This window comes from Dendropsophus ebraccatus, chromosome 3 (genome assembly GCF_027789765.1).
Source record: "Dendropsophus ebraccatus isolate aDenEbr1 chromosome 3, aDenEbr1.pat, whole genome shotgun sequence".
Classification (NCBI taxonomy): Eukaryota; Metazoa; Chordata; class Amphibia; order Anura; family Hylidae; genus Dendropsophus; species Dendropsophus ebraccatus.
The window spans coordinates 108,405,904-108,426,765 of record NC_091456.1 but is presented as its reverse complement, the minus strand read 5'-3'; the positions used below and the strand labels follow the sequence as shown (position 1 = coordinate 108,426,765).

At 44.4% G+C, this 20,862-nt stretch overlaps 1 protein-coding gene across 1 annotated transcript in view; it reads right to left on the bottom strand.

The window, feature by feature from the left end:
• The window catches only part of COMP (cartilage oligomeric matrix protein), a 93,974-nt gene that overhangs the window by 48,310 nt on the left and 24,802 nt on the right, over positions 1–20,862 (bottom strand). Inside the window, exons 3-7 of the mRNA XM_069964496.1 lie at positions 13,619–13,670; positions 9,043–9,218; positions 5,703–5,840; positions 1,332–1,400; positions 262–417 (exon numbers count right to left, since the gene is read on the bottom strand). Of these exons, the coding sequence (XP_069820597.1) occupies positions 262–417; positions 1,332–1,400; positions 5,703–5,840; positions 9,043–9,218; positions 13,619–13,670 (591 nt within the window). The remainder of the gene's footprint in view (positions 1–261; positions 418–1,331; positions 1,401–5,702; positions 5,841–9,042; positions 9,219–13,618; positions 13,671–20,862) is intronic.

Genomic DNA, 20,862 nt, shown 5'->3' with positions numbered 1-20,862 from the left:
TCATCACAAAGCCCCGTCAAAGCAGGAACGTATATATACATTCCTACTGCACGGGGCATGTGCAATAGGAACGTATATATACAGATTGCTGACGTGAAGGGGTTAACAGGCTGATCCTGATCGTTGGCATTTAAGCCTGTTTAAAAGACAACGACAAGTCAGCCAACTTGGCGATTATCGACCCCCGATGGTCAAAAGGTTATGGTGTATTCTAGTAATGTGACCAATAATTTTCACAAAAAGGCAAAAGAAGATTCTCACCACGCATGCCACGGAGCCATCTCTTTCCATAATGCAATCTGCATTTTCATGGCATTTGCTAATCTCCCCATTTGGGCACCTTCTTTCAGTTTTACAAGCTGAGTTTTGGTTCTCACCTCCTGACCCAGCCTTACATGCAGAACACTTATATGAACCCTAAACAAAGACAAAATAAGAAATTATTAAAACATATATTAAAGAATAAAGGGGTTTGTGGATGGCTGTGAGAATAATCCCTAACAGAAACCTAAAGACGTTGATCCAGATTTATCACAGTTTATAAATATAAACTGGTGTAAACTGCCCATAACAACCAATCACAGCTCAGCTATCAGCTCTGGTGAAATGAAAGCTGAATTGTGATTGGTTGCTGTGGGCAGTTTGATCATTATCATCATTTGCATCCGTCATTATTAATAGAATATAATATTATTAATTGATAAAATCCTGTCATGGAAACACCCTAAGGGGTTATCCAGGATACACAAAACATGGCTGCTTTCTACCAGAGACAGCCTTCTGCATGACCTCAGAGACCTCAGTTTGTGTGTGGTATTGCAGCTCAGCTCCTAAATCTGGACAAGCAGAGGAATGCAGCTATGTTTTTACTTATTATGAATAACCCCTTTAAGAAATGAAAGCTAAGCGCTACATGGTTTCTATGGCAAACAAGACCATTTCTTTCTGTTAGACTGTTTTGATATAAAAGGTCCAAACATCTCTTCTTTTTCTTTCTTGGTATTTCTTATTTTTTAACTAATTCTATAACAAGTCCATTTGCAGTCCTTAGTACTGACCCACAATGAGTTTATTGATAACTGTGAAGTGTGACATCATCTCTTGCCAGTGTAGTGTGCACCAGATTCACCAGTAGGGCACATATCTTGCTCACAAATTTGACAAAGGACAAATGCAGTAGCAGGTTGGACCCAGGAATGTTTCCTGACACTTTGAAAGAGCGATATATTGTAAATAATGTTAAGACATAGCATTTATTCCAGGTACCATATGTTTAATCTCATCTCATGTGCTCACCATTATTTCTATGATGACAATACGATATGGCTTACCTTGGTATTAGTGCAGACAGTGTTAGCAGGACATGGATTGTTTGCACATTCATCTAAATCCTGGCACATCTGAGAGATAGAAAAAAAATGTACAAATAATTTATGATCACCCATATTAATAGGCTTATAAGTCATTGTGATATCTACCTTCTATTTTGACTACAGTTCTATATAACATTATGAATAACATTTTGTGAAACCAGGCAATGGTGCTATTTGCATGGTATATCGTAGACACTGAAAAATAAGATGCTGTTTTTCTTATCAAGGAGAAGTCCGCAGAAAATTTTTATTAAAGTATTGTATTGCTCCCCAAAGGTTATACAAATGACCAATATACACTTATTATGGGAAATGCTTATAAAGTGCTTTTTTCCCTGCACTTACTACTGCATCAAGGCTTCACTTCTTGGATAAAATGGTGATGTCATTTCCTGGATAAAATGGTGATGTCACAACCCGACTCCCATAGCTGTTCGGGCTGTGGCTGCTGGAGACGATGATGGCAGAGGGATGCCCAGTGTCCCTCCAGTGCCCTGTGTCCCTCAGTGTCCCCCTGCCATCATCCTCTCCAGCAGCCACAGCCCGCACAGCTCTTGGAGTCGGGTCGTGACATCACCATTTTATCCAGGAAGTGAAGCCTTGATGCAGTAGTAAGTGCAGGGAAAAAAACACTTTATAAGCATTTCCTGTAATAAGTGTATATTGGTGATTTGTCTAAGTTTTGGGGGGCAATACAATGCTTTAATAAAAATTTTTGCCAGACTTCTTTCAGTGTCAGAAATATACACACAAGGAGGGGGGGGGGGCAATTGATTTAGACCCACAAACCACACCTGAACTGGATATATGAGTTGTGTTGTCTCTGGAGAAAAGTGGCCTTGTTTTTCTAACTGTGCATAGGTATACTTGGGCTACCTAAACTTACGGAACCAAAGGCTAACCAACCGGAGGTGGGTAACCACACCACTCCAGGCTACTATGTCAAGTGCCCAAGTGACCTTCACCCCCATAGCTGCCACACCATGGCCAGAGCTACCCTGGTTTCGGCCCCCACCGGTCCACTGCACTTAGTACTGACCTAATACTTATCTGTATACTTGAAATAACTGTATCAGATTAACCTATTTATTATGGGTGTCAAACCCTAGGCATTGATGAGACACCTACATCCTATACACTTTTGTCCCTGATACACCCCTCCATAGGAAGAAATGTGTTGGAGAAGGAAAAATACAACAGATTTATCAAGCAAGCAAGGAGCTAATTGTTACAGCCATATCTATCTGTTTAAGGTTATTGTTTGTTTATCAGCCAGGTACTCCCTGGTTTTAGATATACCAGGTATATTTAGATATTTAGGTATACCAGGGATACCTAGGGTTAGGCTGGAGTTTAGGGCCAACCACTTATGGAAGGCATCTGTAATTAGGTAAGGACATTATTTCTAAGGGTTTTTAGAAATAGTTATATATATATATATATATATATATATATATATATATATATATATATATATATACATATATATATATTGTGGACAGATGACTGATAAAGTACTGGAGGGGGTGTACATCTCACCCAGGCTGCTAGCTGAGATGAAATGGTAAACTCTGGGAAAGCTATGTAGTTCAGCAGAGATATTCTGCTGAACTGTTCTATAGTGTTATCGGGCCTGGATTTTATTGGAATAGCAGGTAGATTTGATAGTGAGACCTGCCATTCCCTTCCAACTCCATAACACTAAGGTGAGACCTGTGTATAGTTAGAGGTGTTTATTTTATATCCTGTTTTGCACAGTGTTGCCAAGTTTTGTGTCTGCCTCAACTTTTATATGCCACAATAAAGCCAAGTTAGAGTTTTTATCTTTAAATTGACATAAGGACTGGTTCATTTCAGGCTACCACCTACTAAAGATCTCTCTCTCTCTCTCTCTCTCTCTCTCTCTCTCTCTCTCTCTATATATATATATATATATATATATATATATATATATATATATATGTGTATCTCTTTTATATGTCATTGATGTGTTTGTGTATGTCCGCAGTGTCTCAAGTGAATGACAGTTTCGTTTCCAAAGATGTTCTGCAGCAGCTGCTATTTATGCTTAGTGCTGATCTTTAGTTGTAAGACCCCTGCCCCATTACACACAAAAGTTGTTTCTGCTATAGATTACCCCATTCCCATTTTGCACTTCAGTAATATTTGTTATGTCCTTTAAGCAATCAGGTGAATGCTAGGTCTGCTTAGCTGTTATTAATACTGAGTTCTGAGTTTTTAATGCTATGATTATCTAGCACATGAGCTCTGTACCTGGAAGGTGTCTTCCCTCTTGCTGCATAATTACACTCCATAAAGTCTATTTCTAAAGATGTTCTGCAGCAGCTGGTATTAATGCTGGATTAATTTTTTAAACTAAGAGTCCCCACCACAAATTGAAGGTACTATAAATATATATAAGGGGAACTCCAGGTAGAGGTAAAAATAAAATTTGCTCCAGAAGCATATAGCATTGCTAAACTGTCTTTGTTCTGTATTGTGTGGCTGTACTTCCTGGTTGAGCAGTTGTACACAGTACTACAGTTTCCAGAATGCAATGCTTTCCGTCAGCTGTTTATCACAGTCCCCCACCCTGCCCATTCCCCACCCAAAACTGTTGCAGAATATCTAGGATGTGTTCACACATTGCAGTTTGATTGTGTTACTGAATTAATTGCAGTACTGTATCATTTAATTGTAGTCCCACCCACACAGCACACAGTTACTACCTATAAAGCCAATATTGAAATAAAGTAAAGAACTTTTTGTCTTCACGCACATATGATCAAGCATCATTTATCTTTGATGTTGAGCCTCACAATAAGGACTTTATCTGATATTATCTTACATGCGATATACTGTTTATGCCTCGTTTTTTGTCCAGGTGGGATTGGCAGTGCCGCCTCTGACCCTCTTTGACGTTTAGCATCATTTAATTGTGTTACTGTCTCATTTTTGTGAAGACGCTGCAGTAATGCAATAAGACTTCAACATGTGTGAACATAGCCCTAATTTCACTGCAGACTTTTGCACAATCAGTGAAGTTGCAGCAGCTACTTCTGGCTGGTCAAAGATGGTGAATCACTCAGGGGATTGGGGGATCAAGCCAAGCCTCCTGTGACATCATGCCCTGCCCCCTGTCTGCATCATCAGCCTGCACTCAGCAAACACACACAATGTCAGACAGAGGCATGGAATCTTTGTCTCCTAAGAGGGATGTCAGTCAGCTACCAGTGTGGCAGAACCGCACACATATGGTAATACATTGTATAGACACATCTATATATCTTTTAATGTACTTTTAATAGAAAAACTTTTTTTTTTTCTATGTGGAGTTCCCCTTTAATGCCCCCTTTAGTTGCATATAGCTTATTTCAGTTTATTGCCAGTGGGCCCCTGAGTAATGTGCTGTGCTGCAGCTCTGTCCTGGGACATGGCTGGGGCTTGCAGCACCTGTAACATGTGTTACCTGTGCCAAAATACCTGAGCAGCGATGGTGAAGCACATGGGAGGCAAGTTTGGTTTTATTTGTCTGTCTAAATATCATGGGAGCCACAGGGGGGATCTACTAGAGGGAACAGAAGCACAGGGAACCATCTACTATAGAAAGCTGCAGCACAGGGGGTCATCTTTTATAAGAAAACATTTTCCAAAGCTTGGCCGCTGCTTTGCTAAATGTATGGCCATTTGGGTGGATATATTCTTTATCTATATTATTGGAATATAAGTTGCAGGTAAGTAAATATCATTTATTATTTACTTTCACCCTGCCCCAAGCAGAGTATAAGAAATTTGACAATCCTGGAATAGCCATTTAATCAATACATTATACTCACCCTATAATGGTGTAATTAAGAAATACAACTGTTCTTATAAACACTAGTCCTGATATGGCTATGGTGATGATGATATTCTATTATCAGGATTGCTCCAATAACTTATTCCCGGGCAGGAACTGAAAAGTTTACACAAATGAATAACAATGGCGCGTCAGTGCTGGGAAATTGTTGCAGTGGGAGTGCTGGGCTCCAGTATACCAGACCTGCTAATAAGCACATACAGAAAAAGAGGAATATTTCGGGAAAGGGGTGGCAGATTTAATTGGATTCAATGCAGCTGTGTTAATTTGTAGATGTAAAAAAGTTATTTGCTTTATAACTTGTTGCTTTCAGAATGCATGTGAAAATGGTAAAGAATGCAGCAACAGGTCCAAAACCAGCCTTAATAGGTGTTATTGTCACAGATAATTATCACATATATCATAATTTCTACTACATAGATAATTTAAGAAAACTTTTTTTTCTTAATTTCTAAGGCATTTCTAATTACCTGCTTATTGGCTCTAGCAAACTCCAAACCAATTCCTTCAACTCTTTTCCCTATATAACCAAGAGGACACGGTTCACAATGAAACCCAGGAGAGGTGTTGACACAACGGACGCGTGGAAAGCATGGATTTGCTGTGCACTAGAAAGATAAATGACTTTGTTAATAATCTCAAAGAAATCACTTCTTGCACATAATAAATTGAAAAACCAGCAAGTGATTATCGTCCATATCAGCGGTTACAAATGATAATCATTTTGTGTAATAGAAGACAACGATCAGCTGACATGCATGCATTTCCATTGAAGTCCATTGAGGAAACAAGGGCCGTTAGTTTACACCAGGGGTGGGGAACCTTTTCCATGTCGAGGGCCGGTCGGGCATTAATAAAATCATTCGAGGGCCGCATACCGTGTGCGGCAGTTAGTAGCGTGGTTTTGCAGCACCCGGGGCAAGGCACAGTATTGTTCCCCTAGTGCCCCTGCTATTGTAGTTAACCCCCAGTGATGCCCCTGCTATTGTAGTTAACCCCCCCAGTGATGCCCCTTGTAGTCTAGTTAACCCCCAAGTCATGTCCCTGGTAGCCTAGTTAACCCCCCCAGTGATGCCTCTGGTAGGCCTAGTTAACCCCCATCAGTCATGTCCCTGGTAGCCTAGTTAACCCCCATCAGGCATGTCCCTGGTGGCCTAGTTAACCCCCATCAGGCATGTCCCTGGTGGCCTAGTTAACCCCCATCAGGCATGTCCCTGGTGGCCTAGTTAACCCCCATCAGGCATGTCCCTGGTGGCCTATTTAACCCTCCATCAGGCATATCCCTGGTGGCCTAGTTAAACCCCATCAGGCATGTCCCTGGTGGCCTAGTTAACCCCCATCAGGCATGTCCCTGGTGGCCTAGTTAACCCCCAAATAAAAACATCCCACTCACCTTACCTCCGCTCCCACGCTGCCCATGTCCTCTTCTGTCCCAGGTTCTCTGTGCCGGTCTTTCTCCTGCAGGCGGCGCGCGATGAAATGACGTCATCGCGCGCGGCCCGCAGGAGACTGAAGACACGCGCCGCTCTGCTGGGGAAGAAGCCGGCATAGACAGCATCCTCCTGTGTCCGGCAGCTGTCACAGACACCGGAGGATGCTGTGTGCGCCGGCTCCTTCCTCCTCCAGAGCGGCGCGCATCACAGTGTAAACCCCTGGTTTACACAAAGCATTGTGTGGTTCGCAGTGGTCATCAAATTAATGTTCAGGACATTTATTGGCGGACCTTATTTTAAGTTGTTCACATACAGACTTTTTTTTTGGCTGTCCTTTCACAGTCTTTTCTTAAAACTGAAATAATGTATCAACGGCCCTAATTGCAATAACTGCCACCCACCAAAGTTAAACAATGACCGTTATTTGAAACACAATGTTTTTTGATCCCGTGAATTTACGCCACATGGAAAATATGACGGATAGCCCATAGCTTGTAGCATTTGGTGTTCACACAATTTTTACTGCATTTTGGCTGTTTTTGCAGCATTTTCCAAAATCATGGTAGGGCTATGTTTACTGCAGCGCACTGATTGGCCGGGCAGAACGTGCCGGGAGCCGCCGAAGCAAGCAGGAGCGGGGACCTGGTAATGTATATCCTGCCCGCCCCCCCCGCAGCCCCGATCGCCCCCAGCCCCCGGCCGCATGATCGCCCCCCGCACCCCCCGGCCGCATGATCGCCCCCCGCACCCCCCGGCCGTACGATCGCACTGATTGGCCGGGCGGGCCTTGAAGACACTGGGAGCCCCGAAGCAAGCAGGAACGGGGACCCGGTAATGTATAATGTCCGACGGCTAGGGGGTTAATGGGGAGGGCTGCAGACAAAATCGCAGCAGGGATATACATCCCTGCTGCGAGTTTCTCTGCTAATGAAAGTATAGGGCTGGGATCTGCAGCGAGTCTCGCTGCAAAAACGCAGCAAGGAGACTCGCTGCAGACCCGCCGAGTGGGTTTGTAGCCTTAGTAAGTATACTCATTGCACTTACTGAGTGCAACTCCATGTGTACCGCCTCCCCCCAGTGTCCACCATAAGCATATATAGGCTGAGAGGCGGACACTGGGGGGGGGGGGCCAGGCATGGTCACATGCTCCTACATATCAGCTATCTTATGGACAGACTCACCACAGAGCAGGGCAGCACAGCCTGGAGAAGGGGATTTGGATTTTATTGGATTTTTCTATGAGATACAAGGGCAGTGACTACATTTACTAATACTGTACACTGAACCATTTAGGGAGGAAAAAATCCTTTGTGACTCTACATCTGGTAACCAGAATAAATCCCTGGGTCTACAACCCTTCATAGGAATCTAATAACTATAACCTGTAATATTATTACACTCCAGAAATGTATTCAGGCCCCTTTTGAACTCTCTTATTGAGTTCACCATAACTACTTCCTCTGCCAGACTGTTTCATAGTCTTGCTTTTCATATTCTCCTTTCTGTTCTTGTTTGTAAACTTGCTTTTCTCTACCCTAGACTGTTGTAGATACAGTCTTGGATGTAAATAGATCATAAGTAGTGTTGAATGAACACTAAAATGCTCAAGTGCTCATTTCTCAAATTGTGCTTTTTTCAATGCTCGAATGTTCGACTTAATGGGAGACTCGAGCATTTGACCAGGTACCACCTGCTTGCAGACCAAAGGGTGCCTGGTTAACCCATTACAGTTTTTGCGCTCTATTACATTTTTTATTTTTTGGTATATTTTGTCCCTTGAAGGGATGTTTAAATAAAATTAGAAAATTAAAATGAAATTAGAAATTGAAATTAAAAAATGCAGTAGGTTTCTGCAGAACACATTAGATACCGATGGAGGTATAATGTATCTTGCAGAAACCCATTTCATCTTTTTGTTCAAATTTTTGTAGATTTCATTTAAACATCTCTTCAAGGGACCAAATCTACCAAAAAATTTAAGAAAAATATGAAATAGTTTACTGCGTCGGGCAGGAGATTTGGACAAATGATTGTCAGTTATTTACGGTGCATCGAGTAGTACAAGGTGCTCGGTCTAGCATCAAGTCGATTGAGCAACATGATGCTTGGTCAAACATTATGTTCAACCAAGCATGCTCGCTAAACACTAATCATGAGACAGATCTTTGTATTGCCACATATATATATATATATATATATATATATATATATATATATATAGTAGGAATTGTGAGACTCTTCTTGGAAGCAACCAGCTATGCCCTTTTAATCCTGGAAAACCCCTTTAAGAACTACCACAGAAATACTGTATTGATCCAGGACGGTAAATTGTGATATTAGACATCAGTAACATTGATGGTGAACACACTCTGAATACCTCATTAATATCAGTACAATAAGTTCCATTTCCAGTAAAGCCTGGTGGACAAGGGCCACAACTAAATCCAAAGGAAGTTGCCGTACAGGTGACTCCTGAGAAACATGGATTAGGGACACATCCTTTTGGAAACGTCACAGTAACAGGTGGACCTGTTCTGGGGGCTGGATGTATACCTAAAAGATATGAATAACCAAATCACAAGTAGTTTACAAGCACCTTATTTTAAAACCACTTAATAACAGTCTTAAACATTTGTTATATTTGCATAATATGTTATATAGCAACCACTGTTTTCTGTTTCCAAAATAATACCTTACTGCATTGTTCTTACAGATGCCTGGACCTGTATGTTATTTTCTGGAAGAAGACTGAAAATGAGTTGCTTTTTCTATTTCAAAAGCCTATCTATTCTTCCTGACACATTCATTCATATATATACTGTATATATATATATATATATATATATATATATATATATACACACAGTATTTTAGTTATATCTCACAATGTAGCAAACATGTGGTCCCTATTGCAACCACCAGTGATTTTTATTAACGAATTTTAGCTGAATTGGTGGCGAGTTGCTTCGATATATTCACTCGGCTCTACTTTTAGCAACAAATGAAAAATTTTGATCAGTCAGGGTTCAGTGTACAGACCACAATTATCGGGAGAATAAGCCGGGAGAAAAACACAGTGCATTCTCTTCTGCCTCTGTGTCACATTATGGAGGAGGACACAAAATGTAGGTGTAGAGGGTTATCTTGTTCACATAGGCAGAGAGAGGAGAGGCGTGCAGTTGAACACATCTCTCCTTTCTTACAACTCTCAGACCCTGACCAATGAAACTCCTTGTAAAACAGAAGGTACACTGTAAGTAGTTAATCAAATTTGTTTAGTGTGTGTTTACCCAATCAAATTTTATTTATTGCAGTTATTGAATATAAAGCCAAGAATGGAACTGAAAAGAGGAGAAGTCTCAGTCTTTCCTTTGTAAGTGTCCTTTATAATCTGTTTTTGGTTTTGTATTCAATAATTGCAGTTAAACTTAAACTTGAACACATGAACACACTTAAGTGGAGTGGCCTAGTTTCAATCCTTATGAAACTCTTCTGACATATTGGAAACGTAGAAGTAATAGTTACTTGGCCTAAGTAAGATTCAAAACACCTTGTGTTCCAGTTTTCCATTTCAAATTATGGAAGTCCTCTTAAATTTAAATGAATTGACATTTAGCGCAAGTACTTGTGGGATTCCAAATGTATTTTTCAGAAAAAAACTCTTTAATTGCTAGATTGCTACATTGCATAAGCAGAAAAGATGGTCGGTAATGAAATTTATTGCACACCGTCTGCTTCTCCATGTCAACAGAATATATGAGCAATTTCCTCTAATTCTTTTTATTCTATTCCCTTGTGACCTGCTCACTGTGTAATAACACTTCTTGTTTTATAAGCTGTCCTCCATATGTCTGTTTGGCTCAGTTAGACATGAATATCAAGGGACATGACTTGTTTTCTGTCTTTTCTTTTGGCAGGGAAGCTGCTGTATTGGCATACTGAGACAGTAACATTGCTTTGCCTTGGCATCACATGCAATAGAAAAGAAAGCCAAGGATGCCCAGGAAGGGAAAAGAATGAGTTTCTTCTGCCAGAATAGTAAACATACATTACAACTGGCCATTCTAGAATAACATGCATGATTTCCTATTTGGTATCACCTACAACAACATGGTTCGTTTTCCAAGAATATTCCAGATCCGTCTTAATCTCCTATTTAGTTATTCCAGTAAATGCAAAATGGCAGTAAATAAAAGCTGGAATTTGGAAAGTAGAGCTCCTGACAAGTAAGGCTACAAGTGCATATGTTAGGCTACATTCACATGTTCTGTAGCTAAATTCACATGGTTCCGCATTTACAGACAATTTTAGGTCCCATTGATTTCAATTGAGTTATTCACACTGTCTGCATATTTATGGATTCGCAATCTGCAAAAATTGCTGCTGCCATTACTGACAAGCTCTAGTACAGACCATAATTGTGGCATAGAATGTCCCATTGAATACAAGTGAGTAATCTTGGGAGTGACAGTCCACTCAGCCAATTACTGACTTACAGTAGATGGGACAGCGCCGAGGCTAGTGATTGGCTGAGCAGGCTGTCAATCATATTGAAATTCCACAGAGCAAAGGCAGCAGATCGTTGCGATCTTAGTCGTTTGTCTTTCAATATGATTGACAGCCTGCTCAGCCAATCACTAGCCGCGGGGCTGTCCCATCTCAGTCAGTGATCGGCAGCAGACCGCCACTATCTCCTATGGGCTGTCCGAAAGATCTAAAGATTGTCTGGGGAGCCCCCTGCAGCTTCCCGTGCTGTCAGGTCAGCAGTCGTTTGCTCCCGCAGATCACCCCGTGTAACAGGGGCTTAAGGCTATGCTCCTACAATGTAAAAATAAGGGCAAGTAATGTCCATTGTTGCAAAACAAGGCTGCTAATAATGACCATGATTATTAATAACTGTTGTTCTGCACTAACTAACATTTGCCCTTATTTTTACATTGTGGGAAAGTAGCCTAAGCCTGTTTTTGTTTCAATGCTGGAGCCTTATTTTGGAAACCTGACATAAGTGACTTTATGTGCTAATATTTTTGTATTACATTTACCTATCCAAGTTATCCTGAGATTATGTCTACTTTATGTCCACATTATTTTTTGTTTTAGAAAGTTAGAGCCTACAAATTTAGCAGCATTATTAAAGAAAATGTCAGGGTTATTTTAGGGACCAATTCAGTTGTGACGTAGATGTGCAGTGTCTGTATGTAAGTAAATCACCCTATTTTAAACACTCCGCCCCTCAAAGTATTCCAACTATAGACATTCCAGTATAGACATTTAGGAAGTCTATTAACCCTTTAGGTATCTCACAAACGTTAAAGTAAAATGGAGGTGGAATTTAAACATTTTATCCCCCCCCCCCCCCCCCCCACACACACACACAGTTTCAATTTTAATATTTTTTTCTGTAACAAATCAGGTGTTGAAAGAAAAATGTAACTTAATATTTATTCACCCAATTCTGCACTGTGTATAAATATCCCCTTTGTGCCTCTAGAATGGTATGTTACCCAAAAATAGGCCTAAGACACAAAAATCAGATTTTTAGGGTCTCCTCTTATTAAGAATATTTTGAAGCCATTATATCAATCTGCAGAGGCTTTGTGGTGCGAAAATATATTTGTGTCACAGGTTGATGTTCTCATTGGTTACATTCTCAACACATTTGAGACCATAATGCGCGTGCCCCCTATTGGATCAGAATTTCATATTTTTACTTAATTTTTTACTTTTATTTTAGACTGAGCAATTTCCTGTGCACAAAATACACTGCAAAAGACATCTGTACTGCAGTGTATTATGCCTGTCAGTGTTACATTAATGATGATGAGCCGATGATCAGTTTTGACACCAGCATTTAAATGGTGAAGTGGCTGACACAGGGGAGCAGACCCTAGCTACTGATAGCAACCAGACCCCCCCTCTAGACCACCTTACCTTCACCATGACACAACTGTACATCATGGTTCAGAAAGGGTTTAAAAGGTATTTCTCTTCTGGGTTAGTTATGCTCTACTCACAGTATGCACAGGGTAGGTCATAATTATAAGATTAAGGGGGACCCCTATTTATAAAGCTGCATGAAACCCACACTGCCTGTGTTTCAACCAATCACAGCTAAGGTTTTAGTTTATCAGAGCTCATTAATATATTACACATATGATTGGTTGCTGTGGTAAAATCCAGACAGTGTAGGGTTCAGGTGACTTGATAAATCTGGGAGTATACAGTTGCATGGATATTTCAATGCAACTGTATTTCGACAGGAAATATTATTGCTTAATCAAATATACTTTCAAAGTAATATGTATTAAATGGGTTTTCCAGGAAAAATTTACTTTTCCCATATCCATCGGGCCCCGGCAGCTCTAAATAGAGCACAGAGTGACCCGTGGCTCTATTCATTCCTGTGGAGAGGCGGAAAGAGACGAGTACGCCGGAAGAACGATGTACTCGGCTCTTTCCATCAGCTCCATAGGAATAAATAGAGCCACGGGTCATGTGCTGTACCCGCAGCTCTATTTATGACAGAGTTGGTGGGGCCCAATATGTGGGTACAGAGGTCAGACAACCCTGTGATCTTCTACTTAAAAAAGTAATTTTTTTCTGGAATAACTCTTTACTACCCCTCTCTGCACCATTCTGCCTTACTACTGATTGATTGCTGGCCTGAAAGTGGTCTAAACAGGCCCCTGTGGAATCCACTTCATCTACTGCTCAACTATGCCCCACCCTCCCACTGGAGGCGAAGATCATGCAACTGCCATCTTGCTTGAGGGCCTGGAAGAGAAGCCACCAGAGATACGGAAGAGCCAGAAAACAGCATTGGAGGAGCAGAAATAATGGGAAGCAACATGAAACACATCAAGGGGGAGCATTGGTAAGAACCTAGCACTTTTTTTTTTTTTTCATCAAAGCTGCCTAGAGTTCCCCTAATATAATAAGGAACTGTTACTTACCGCAAGCATCACATTCCATAACTGTGTTTTTCAAAAATGTTATCTCTTTGATCTAGCAAGAAAAGTAAAATGCTTTACTGTTTTAGTGAAGATATCACATTGACATTATGATATTCAAAGGCAGATAGACATTATATGCATATTAAAATTTCAAGTTCAGCTAAGTTAATATTTGGTAAGGGCCCTATAAGACAGGGCAATTATCTGCCCAATCAGGCTGATTTGAGCAGGTATCGCTTCTTGTCTTTCAGCATATTATAAAATCATCAGCCACGTATCGCTGGGTGTAATAGGAGGTGCGTGGTCGGCAGCTAAAGAAAGTATACAGAAAAGAAGCCTTAGCAGTGGCTTCAGCCAGCGAGGAAAAGTAAGGAGGACATTGAGGGGTGTGGAGAGGTAAGTATAAAACTTTATCATTTAAAGCAAGGGCTGCATGGACATCGATAATGATGTCTGTGTAGCCCTTGCTGCTGCATGATTGTCAAGCTGTGTAATAGGCTTTGTAAGCAAGTGCCAATCTAGCAGATCTGCGCTCGCTTACACTACACACCAGCCCTAAGTAATCTGTGGAAATGTGTAAATGGATTTGTAAAATTACACAATAATTTGTTCTACACTAGGATGCCAAGGAAAGAAGTAAAGCTCATGTTTGGAAAATACATTAACTCAGTAGCAGCATGGTAGGAAAACCATGACTATGCATATCTGGCACTAAGTGAAAGGTTAAAAATTACTCATCAAACCTACAATACATGTAAACCATTCTTTATAAGATGTGTGACAAAAAGTTGCCGGACTTCCAGAACCTTTTCTTGGTCCAGTAATCTGTGGGATTAAAGTGCTGTAGCAAATATGATTATTTATTGATGAATCACATTTACCTCATCGTCTCATTCCATGGACCTTTATAAGTTTTCAGTTTTTAAACATTTGCTAAAACAATCATCATTTTACTGTTTTAGCTATTTTTAAATAAATATTTGCTATTCGTATAAAACCTACATCTCAGTGGGGTTAATAAGACATACCAGCTCATGCCTGAGGGCTCAATTAAACATACATAAGATGGTACAAAGAGACATTATACAGTAGTTCTTTAAGTTACGATATTAATTGGTTCCAGGACGACCACTGAATGTTGATTATATTGTATCTTGAGACCAAAACTACATGGAAAACTGGTAATTGGTTCTAACGCCCGAAAATCTCATCCCAAAATAAGAAAAAAAGGTTTAAAGCAAAATAAGCAGATAACTAATATGGATAAAGAAAGTCCTTACATAAAACAGTCAGAAAGAGCTAATGAAAACTGTAAATTACTTTTTATGTTGAGATCCAGAGCGTTTTAGGGTCCTGTACAGTGCACACAGGGTGACAGAAAAATAAAACAAAGCCTTCTTCTGTCCAAGAGAGCAACTCATTCTGGCTGGTAAAGAGAGGTATAGGTACAGGACGTGTAGTATCACACTGAACCATAGAGAGGCACCACTAAACACCCAACCAGTGCTTGTGTAGTGTCCCAGAACCAATGTGTCTCTGATGGGTACTTCTTTAAAAGACAACTCCGTCCTCAAGAAAAAAAAAACCAACATAAACAGACACAGACTCTATACTCACTATCCCTCCTGAGTCGATCGCCATTTGAAAATCTCGCCGGGGATCAACCCCCGTCCGCATCTTCAGTTCTTGTTTGGTCCCGGGTTCCCATGGTATAAACAAGAAAGAAAAGGCAGCGGCGCACCGGCAGCCTTTTCATTGGCTGGATCGCATCACATGGCTTCCAGCTTGCTCAGCCAATCAGAGCTAAGCAAGCTGGAAGCCATGTGATGCATTCCAGTCAATGAAAAAGCTGAGGAAAAGACGGGAAGCAGAGGAAGACCAGGCCAGCCCCCAGTTGTGACGAGATTGTCACAAAATGGCGGTTGAAGAAGAGGACGGGGTCGACAGTAAATGCGTGAGTAAAGGGTTTTTTTTTTTTTTACTTCCGGGGGGGGGGGGGGGGGGGGGGGGGGGGTTAGTTAAAGGAGAAGTCAGGCCAAAATTTATTTTTTATATGTTATTACTAATGGAAAGTTATACAATTTTCTAATGTACATTAATTATGGGAAATGCTCATATACTGCTATTTCCCTTAATTTAGTGTATCAGGAAGTGTTAGAATTATCTCTGAAGCAGTGACGTCACGACGAATGGTGTAATTCCTATGGAGTGTCCAGCAGGGAGCGCACTATATATAGAAGTCAATGAGTACCATTGACTTCTATATATAGTGCGCCCCTGCTGGACACTCCATTGGAATTACAATGGATGTGTATGTTAATGTAAACAGTGTTTTTGATTGAATACATTTGAATTAATTTATGAAATACTTTGGGGAGCAAGTGTCATTGCTCCCCAAAGTATTCCATAAATGTAAATCAGTACATAACAGTAAGCCCACCGAACCGCCGCCGCCCGCCGCTGCTGCCACTACCAAACACCCGCCGCTCTGGACTACACTCAACTACTACTCTCCCCACCTGCTCATAGCATGAGCAGGTGGGGAGAGTAGTAGCTGGGTTATATTGCCGAGATCGCCGACGCTTATGCCGCTCATCACTGCAGCCATCATCCCCCTCCTGCTGATCCTCATCTGATGGCTGACTCCCCGCCCGGCAACCGGCAAGTGGGATCGGAGAGCGGCAGCCGGGCGGGGAGTCAGCCATCAGATAGTGTGAGGAAGCAGCAGGAGGGGGGAGTGGAGGGGGATGATGGCTGCAGTGATGAGCGGCTCCCCTGCACGGCAGCATCAGCGGCGGCGGCGATCTCAACTACTACTCTCCCCACCTGCTCATAGCATGCGCAGGTGATGGGAGAGTAGTAGCCGGGTTATATCGCTGAGATCGCCGCCGCCGCTGATGCCGCGCAGGGGAGCTGCTCATCACTGCAGCCATCATCCCCCTCCGCTCCCCCCTCCTGCTGCTTCCTTACAGTATCTGATGGCTGACTCCCCGCCCGGCCGCAGCTCTCCGATCACACGTGCCAGCGGCCGGGCGGGGAGTAAGCTATCAGTAATAGCTATAGAGTAAGGAAGCAGCAGGAGGGGGATGATGGCTGCAGTGATGAGCGGCATCAGCGGCGGCGATCTCAAAAATATAACCCAGCTACTACTCTCCCCACCTGCTCATGCTATGAACAGGTGGGGAGAGTAGTAGTTGAGTGTAGTCCAGAGCGGCGTTCGGCAGCAGCGGGCGGGCGGCGGCGGTTCGGTGGGCTTACTGTTATGTACTGATTGCTTACATTTATGGAATACTTTGGGGAGCAAGGACACTTGCTCCCCAAAGTATTTCATAAATGTATTCAATCAAAAACACTGTATATTACATTAACATACACATCCATTGTAATTCCAATGGAGTGTCCAGCAGGGGCGCACTATATATAGAAGTCAATGGTACTCATTGACTTCTATATATAGTGCGCCCCATGCTGGACACTCCATAGGAATTACACCATTCGTCGTGACGTCACTGCTTCAGAGATAATTCTAACACTTCCTGATACACTAAATTAAGGGAAATAGCAGTATATGAGCATTTACCATAATTAATGTACATTAGAAAATTGTATAACTTTCCATCAGTAATAACATAAAAAAATAAATTTTGGCCGGACTTCTCCTTTAAGAGGGGAAAAAAAAGAGGGAGTTGTCCTTTAGGTTCATTTGGCACTGAAGTGTTTTTCTAAAGGGTTCCTGTGCTCTACTTGGGCTAAACACTGCTACTGTTTTATATTATTATCAGCACATTGAAGTCTATGGGGATTAATGTTATGTATGCAGTAGCGAAATTTGATGGGGGGCAGGGGGGGCGGCCGCCCCCGGGCCCACTCTGGCAGGGGCCCACTCAGATCGCTATTGAATTTTCTCTCCCTAAGTCTATTCCTGAAGATACAGACTGCCTGTGCAGTCTGTATCTTATGCTTTTACCTAATCCTGTATAGCGGAGAAGTACGGCCGGGGGCGGCCATCTTGATGACGTCACAGTGGTGCGTTCCAACGCTGGAACGCAAGGGACGTCATCAAGATGGCGCCCGGCTTTACTGCACCGCTACAGAGGACTGGGTAAAGTATAAGATACAGACTGCAAAGGCAGTCTGTATCTTCATGAAGTTTATTTCTGAAGATACAGACTGCCTGTGCAGTCTGTATCTTATACTTTACCCAGTCCTCTGTAGCGGTGCAGTAAAGCCGGGCGCCATCTTGATGACGTCCCTTGCGTTCCAGCGCTGGAACGCACCACTGACGTCATCAAGATGGCCGCCCCCGGCGTTACTGCTCCGCTACACAGCTATAGGTAAAAGCATAAGATACAGACTGCACAGGCAGTCTGTATCTTTAGGAATAGACTAGAGCTGGACATGTGGACGCAGGGGGAGCTGGACATGTGGACACAGGGGGAGCTGGACATGTGGAAACAGGGGGAGCTGGACATGTGGACACGGGGGGAGCTGGACATGTGGACACGGGGGGAGCTGGACATGTGGACACAGGGGGAGCTGGACATGTGGACACAGGGGGAGCTGGACATGTGGACGCAGGGGGAGCTGGACATGTGGACGCAGGGGGAGCTGGACATGTGGACGCAGGGGGAGCTGGACATGTGGACGCGGGGGGAGCTGGACATGTGGACACGGGGGGAGCTGGACATGTGGACACGGGGGGAGCTGGACATGTGGACACGGGGGGAGCTGGACATGTGGACAAGGGGGGAGCTGGACATGTGGACATAGGGGGAGCTGGACATGTGGACACAGGGGGAGCTGGTAAAGAGGGGGAGCTGGACATGTAGAAACGGGGAGCTGGACATGTGGAAACAGGGGGAGCTGGACATGTGGACACAGGGGGAGCTGGACATGTGGACGCAGGGGGAGCTGGACATGTGGAAACAGGGGGAGCTGGACATGTGGACATAGGGGGAGCTGGACATGTGGACACAGGGGGAGCTGGACATGTAGAAACGGGGAGCTGGACATGTAGAAACGGGGAGCTGGACATGTAGAAACAGGGGGAGCTGGACATGTGGGCGCAGGGGGTGCTGGACATGTGGACGCAGGGGGTGCTGGACATGTGGACACAGGGGGAGCTGGACATGTGGAAACAGGGGGAGCTGGACATGTGGAAACAGGGGGAGCTGGACATGTGGAAACGGGGAGCTGGACATGTGGAAACAGGGGGAGCTGGACATGTGGAAACAGGGGGAGCTGGACATGTGGACATAGGGGGAGCTGGTAAAGAGGGGGAGCTGGACATGTGGACACAGAGGGAGCTGGACATGTGGACACAGGGGGAGCTGGACATGTGGACACAGGGGGAGCTGGACATGTGGAAACAGGGGGAGCTGGACATGTAGAAACAGGGGGAGCTGGACATGTGGAAACAGGGGGAGCTGGACATGTGGACATAGGGGGAGCTGGACATGTGGACACAGGGGGAGCTGGTAAAGAGGGGGAGCTGGACATGTGGAAACAGGGGGAGCTGGACATGTGGACATAGGGGGAGCTGGACATGTGGACACAGGGGGAGCTGGACATGTGGAAACAGGGGGAGCTGGACATGTGGAAACAGGGGGAGCTGGACATGTGGAAACAGGGGGAGCTGGACATGTGGAAACAGGGGGAGCTGGACATGTGGACATAGGGGGAGCTGGTAAAGAGGGGGAGCTGGACATGTGGACACAGAGGGAGCTGGACATGTGGACACAGGGGGAGCTGGACATGTGGACACAGGGGGAGCTGGACATGTGGAAACAGGGGGAGCTGGACATGTGGAAACAGGGGGAGCTGGACATGTGGAAACAGGGGGAGCTGGACATGTGGACATAGGGGGAGCTGGACATGTGGACACAGGGGGAGCTGGTAAAGAGGGGGAGCTGGACATGTAGAAACAGGGGGAGCTGGACATGTGGACACAGGGGGAGCTGGACATGTAGAAACAGGGGGAGCTGGACATGTGGAAACAGGGGGAGCTGGACATGTGGAAACAGGGGGAGCTGGACATGTGGACACAGGGGGAGCTGGACATGTGGACACAGGGGGAGCTGGACATGTGGACACAGGGGGAGCTGGACATGTGGACACAGGGGGAGCTGGACATGTGGACACAGGGGGAGCTGGACATGTGGAAACAGGGGGAGCTGGACATGTGGACGCAGGGGGAGCTGGACATGTGGACACAGGGGGAGCTGGACATGTGGAAACAGGGGGAGCTGGACATGTGGAAACAGGGGGAGCTGGACATGTGGACGCAGGGGGAGCTGGACATGTGGAAACAGGGGGAGCTGGACATGTGGAAACAGGGGGAGCTGGACATGTGGACATAGGGGGAGCTGGTAAAGAGGGGGAGCTGGACATGTAGAAACGGGGAGCTGGACATGTGGACACAGGGAGAGCTGGACATGTGGAAACAGGGGGAGCTGGACATGTGGAAACAGGGGGAGCTGGACATGTGGACATAGGGGGAGCTGGACATGTGGACACAGGGGGAGCTGGTAAAGAGGGGGAGCTGGACATGTAGAAACAGGGGGAGCTGGACATGTGGACACAGGGGGAGCTGGACATGTGGACACAGGGGGAGCTGGACATGTGGACACAGGGGGAGCTGGACATGTAGAAACAGGGGGAGCTGGACATGTGGACACAGGGGGAGCTGGACATGTGGACACAGGGGGAGCTGGACATGTGGACACAGGGGGAGCTGGACATGTAGAAACAGGGGGAGCTGGACATGTGGACACAGGGGGAGCTGGACATGTGGACACAGGGGGAGCTGGACATGTGGACACAGGGGGAGCTGGACATGTGGACACAGGGGGAGCTGGACATGTGGACACAGGGGGAGCTGGACATGTGGAAACAGGGGGAGCTGGACATGTGGAAACAGGGGGAGCTGGACATGTGGAAACAGGGGGAGCTGGACATGTGGAAACAGAGGGAGCTGGTAAACAGGGGGAGCTGGACATGTGGAAACCAGGGGGAGCTGGACATGTGGAAACAGGGGGAGCTGGTAAACAGGGGAGCTGGACATGTGGAAACCAGGGGGAGCTGGACATGTGGAAAACAGGGGGAGCTGGACATGTGGAAACCAGGGGGAGCTGGACATGTGGAAACCAGGGGGAGCTGGACATGTGGAAACCAGGGGGAGCTGGACATGTGGAAACCAGGGGGAGCTGGACATGTGGAAAATAGTGGTTTTCTGATTTAACCCT